The following is a 5,000-nucleotide window of genomic DNA, read 5'->3' as shown; positions in this document are numbered from 1 at the left end:
ACAGTGGAATACAAAATATCATTCCAGTTTTGACATTTCTCCTTGGCTTGTACCTGTTCTTAGGATCAAATGAGATATTTGGAAATCAGTTGCTGTTGTACCTGATACATAGTAGGGACTAAATAAATGTTTTTTCTCTTCCTCTCCTCTCAGTTTTAAATAGTCAATGTTTTCCACAATACTTACGTTTTCTGGTTGAGGCAGTCAGACTATCTACTGGAATTTCAGCTCTGTCTGAATCTTCAGAACTTTTCTGTTTAGGACAAAGAAAATCAATGAAAGATAAGGATTTTTCATCATTGTTATTAAATTTTTTTAAAAGTTCTAGAGTTGTTAGATAGCTTATAGTATATCTGAACAGGTAAATATTAAATCATTTGCATTTTAGTGATTAACTTAGAAAGCTAGGACTGAAGAACTGAAAGCAGAGATATTGGATCATAAAGATATTGTGAATAGCAGATTACTCCACAGGATGGCCAGAGGCCATTGAAGAGGTTTTGGTTTTTTTTTGAATAGTCCTAAATTAGGGAAGGATCTATGAAACTGAAAGGTTTATAGATAAGATTCTCAAATTTATTTATGCTGTTCCTGTGGGTTGGCCAAAATTCTTTTACTGACCTTTCAATATATGGTATATTCTGAATGGAAAAAGTGATACATAGATATCAGATTTTATTTATAGTAGTAGGTCATTTTGCATCTGTTTCCTTGCTACTCAGTAATTCAATCTTGTTTGGGTAACAAGTTACACTTATAGACTTGGGAGAGAAGATACCGGTTTATCGGGGTACAGTTGGGGTTTTTTTTTTGCCTTCAGCCATTCAGATCCCAGAGGAAAGAAGGTTTGCAATTGAATTTAGATCATGAATCAAGATTGAAGGATCTGATTCTGTGACTGACTCAGTTGATTATCAGGCCAGTTATTCCCCATCTCTATGCCCCAGATAGTTATTGGATCATATGAAGAGTGTATTTTTTACCTGTCTATTCAACTTGGCCACTATGAAGATGACACCAGATATAATTGACAAAGCCGCTGTTCCAAACTCAATAAAATATGATGCCAAGGATGAATTTGCCCTAGTCCAGACATTACAAAATAGACCCTTCATCATAGTGGTTATGCAAGAAGCCGTATGAGTTAAGGGCATTTTCCTTTGACCAAGGAGTATTTTATTTTGGTTTGATTTGTTTTGAATCATGTGGAGGCAGCCAGGGGAGAGATTTGGGAAATTCTGTCAATCTAAAAGAATCATTCAAAATGACTGAAGAATGGGTCCTATCTCTGATTTATAAAGTATTTTCCTTATACTTATCTTGTGAGCTCAGAACACTCATAGCATACTAGAAATGATACTCTTTAACTTTCAGGATATAAACAACAATACCTGAGATTCAGTTTAATGATAGGAATTCTAGTATTTCTTTCAGTTTATACAGCCTTTCCTGACATAGCATATGAAAAAAACTAATAGACAAATATCTTAGACTAAACGTTGACTGCAAAGAATTATTCCTTTTCTTCATTCTACCTAACCAAGTTCTGAATAGAAGAGGAATTTGAATCCTACCAAATAATCCCAGTAATTTTGTTTTTGCTTCTGCTTGACCTTACAATTTATAGGCCAAAAGGAAGGGTTAAAGTATTGAAATAGAGCAAATACATTCATTTAGCAGCAGAATTTTGCTTATGTTGTTCATGGCATCTCAATCACTTCATTGATATAGAAGTAATATAATCTGAATGTAAATAAGTTTCATGCATCACAGACAAAATGGGTCTCCCTATCTCTATCTAAAAGATACTTAACATACTCAAATAATAAGTGCATTTTTTTAAAACTGAGTTTTCTTGTGCATGTTTCTAGAATAATGGTAGATCTAACATCTACTAGGGAAGCTTCACTTCAAGTTAATATACCTTTATTTCCTCTCAAAGAAGACATATTACCCTGGAGTCATAGTTATCTAAGGCAAGTGAAATACAACATTAGTCATTTATAAAAAGTCTCAAAAATGTTTATTCTTTCTTGACTGCTGTCTTACATGGTAGTTAGACTGGATAGACCATGACATAAACTTAATTAATTTCTGTGCATTGAAATCTAGAAGAGATTTCTGTATGGGCAATTGGCCTCATTGAAAACATCTCATTGGTCAGAACCCATTCTCCATTAAGAAATGAGCACCAATGATAAGATGCAATAATTGATTCCTTCCACAAATATCTATTTTTTGTCAACCAATCATGGCCAAAGATCACTTCAATTAGAAAACCAAAAGATCTAAATGGCCTTTCTTCAATAGAGCATGAGCAGATTTTTTTTGAGCAATCAGAGAAAGTATATGATGCTAATATGTTCCCTACTTGTACATATAACAGTGATGTCAGTTTGTCAGGGGAAAGAGTGTCTTTTGCATATCAAAACAACTTCCAGGTGTCTGGCAGTTCTTTCTGAGAAGCACTTGTCATGATTAAGAATAGATAAATCATCAGTGAGAGTCACATTTAAATGTTCTACTGATTTTCATTTTTTTTCATTGAGGAAAAGAGAAAAGAAGAAAATCAAGTCAAAGAAACATTCAAGACTGATGACCTACCAACTGGATAGTTGAAGTGGATTTTTCTCTGCCTGATTGGTCATTTAAGTCAGTGTCCACTGAAAGCTCATGGGCATGGCCCACATGCCCATTAACTAGGGATAGGCCCTATTGGAGGTATGAGGATGTTTCGGTTAATGCCAGGGTTAAATGGATGCAGCTGCAGCCTTGACCAGTCTCATGCTTAGAATTAGCATTTCTATTATCTCAGAAAGTGATTCACTAGAGAACAAAAACCCTTGGAAGTGTTCTAGAATTTGTTAATAGACTTTGACTTACAAAACTCCATGCCTAAACTGAAAAATTAGGCAGGAATTCTCACAATTTCAAGGAGATCCGAGGCTTTTGAAATTTAACACTGAAAATTGCTAGTTGAGTTTAAGAAGGACAGGAACAGTAGTGGGTTTTTACATTGTCTGCTAGAAGAATGGGCTTGTTCAACAGTCATACTTGCTAAAAGCTTATAATTTGTGTATTTTTTGATGGATGTAACCAAATAACACAAATTAAAGTCAAAGCTTACCATGTAGAAAACAAAGAAACCTATGCAACTTAAAATGAAAACAGTTACTATCAAAATACTGACAGCCCCAAATGTACCCAAATAACACAAATTAAAGTGGAAACTCACCATGAAGGAAACAAAGAAACTTATGCAACTTAAAATAAAAACAGAGTCCCTGTTGAAATATTGACAGGCCCTTAATTCTATATAATGCATGTTATTAATTGTTCAAAAACTTAAGCATATTTCTTATTAGAAATTCAGAGAAAGCTTTGATACAGAGAAACAATCTCAGTTAAAGGCCAAAGTATTAAATGTTCTGAACTGTCATATTTCTCTGTCAGCTATATTCCCATTCTTCCCTTAGAATATACATTGTTTCCCTAGTTTATTTCACTTTCAGGATAACTGAAAAATGTTTTTACCTTTCCTTTCCTTTCTACTATGCTATATTGGTATGGACCCAAGGGAATCATCCTATGAGCCAAGGATCATTTTAAATAAAAGTAGAAAGGAAAATCTGCAGGTCAAATGTTATTTATCTCTAGGATGCTAATGATAACTTCTATATAACTATGACATTTTATTTAGGTTCCCCATTAGTATAAGAACCATTGAAGAGCCAGTAGGTGAGGGAAAAAATCTAAGGGACAACATGAAGGAATGGAACTTGGAAGTCAGAGAAAATTGATTTGAATCACTACTCTACATCTTACTAAACATGGATAAGCCTCACGCTCATTCGCAAATTGGGAATGACATTTGCACCACCTACCTTATTGGGACTGTTTTGAGTCTGCAAGAAGGAATGTATATTTGAAAAAAGATTCGTATAAATATTGGCTATTAGTAAGTTATTTAGGTAGTAAGGTAATACAAATCTCCCTGAAGTTAAAACATATACCCACACATATTTTTTGTGTCTCCCAAGTAGTTATTTTATTTTCATAACATGGAACAATGAGGAGAAACAGAATATATGTTATCGATCTGAAACCATCCCTTTTTCATTTACATGATGGAGTTAACTTTAACTTTTTAAGGGCTATAATGTATACCTCATGTTACCATAGCCTGGGAGAGAAAGGGATGTTCGACCCATTTGCATTTAAGCAAATCATTAGAATGGAATGAAAGCTCATTATGCATTAATGGTATGATATAGCAGTATATATATATATATATATATATATATATATATATATATATATATATAGTCTCAGAATGCATAATAAGCAGTGTCCATAAGGAAAGAATGAACCACTGTACCATGTCTTCCTCAGGTCAATACTGGTGCAATTAGGTGTTTAATTCTGGGTATCACCATTTATAAAGAATATTGTCACCTTAGAAGACATACAGGGCACGTTGACCAAGATGGAAAGGGTATTAGAAATTTTGTAATATGAGAATCATTTAAAGAAATGATGTTTCACTGGAGAAAAGGAGGTTTAGGGGTACAAGAAAACCTATGCACCATGAGGAAGAGGAACCAAATTTGTTTTGCATGATAGCATTAGAGGTGGAAATGAAAAGAAAACAAAAACAGATTTCCTATTAGAACTATATAAAACTATGGAATAAGTTACCAAAATCATTCTCTATCTTTGGACATCTGCCAGTGAAGGCTGCATAACCACTTGTCAGGACTTTGGTAGAAGGAATTCTGCCTTTAGAGAAGGGATTGGATTAAATCACTCCTAAGATCCCCTCCAACTCTAAGAAGGAAATGATTCTGTATTTTGTCACAGATCTATTCTCCAAGATCATGGGATCATAAAATATAGAGATAGAAGGAACCTCAGATTATCTAGTCTAAATAGCTCATTTTCTGGTTGAGAAAACTGAGACTCATGATGGTACATAGGTAGGGGCAGAGCAAATATTTCAA

General features: G+C 34.0%; 1 protein-coding gene across 1 annotated transcript in view; it reads right to left on the bottom strand.

Annotated features, from left to right (window-relative positions):
* The window catches only part of SLC39A12 (solute carrier family 39 member 12), a 102,649-nt gene that overhangs the window by 39,184 nt on the left and 58,465 nt on the right, over positions 1-5,000 (bottom strand). The window contains exons 9-11 of the mRNA XM_074195228.1: positions 3,846-3,905; positions 2,605-2,712; positions 187-253 (exon numbers count right to left, since the gene is read on the bottom strand). Coding sequence (XP_074051329.1) covers positions 187-253; positions 2,605-2,712; positions 3,846-3,905 — 235 coding nt within the window. The remainder of the gene's footprint in view (positions 1-186; positions 254-2,604; positions 2,713-3,845; positions 3,906-5,000) is intronic.

Source organism: Macrotis lagotis, chromosome 7 (assembly GCF_037893015.1).
Source record: "Macrotis lagotis isolate mMagLag1 chromosome 7, bilby.v1.9.chrom.fasta, whole genome shotgun sequence".
In the NCBI taxonomy this organism is placed as follows: domain Eukaryota; kingdom Metazoa; phylum Chordata; class Mammalia; order Peramelemorphia; family Peramelidae; genus Macrotis; species Macrotis lagotis.
This window is presented reverse-complemented; position numbering and strand designations above follow the sequence as displayed.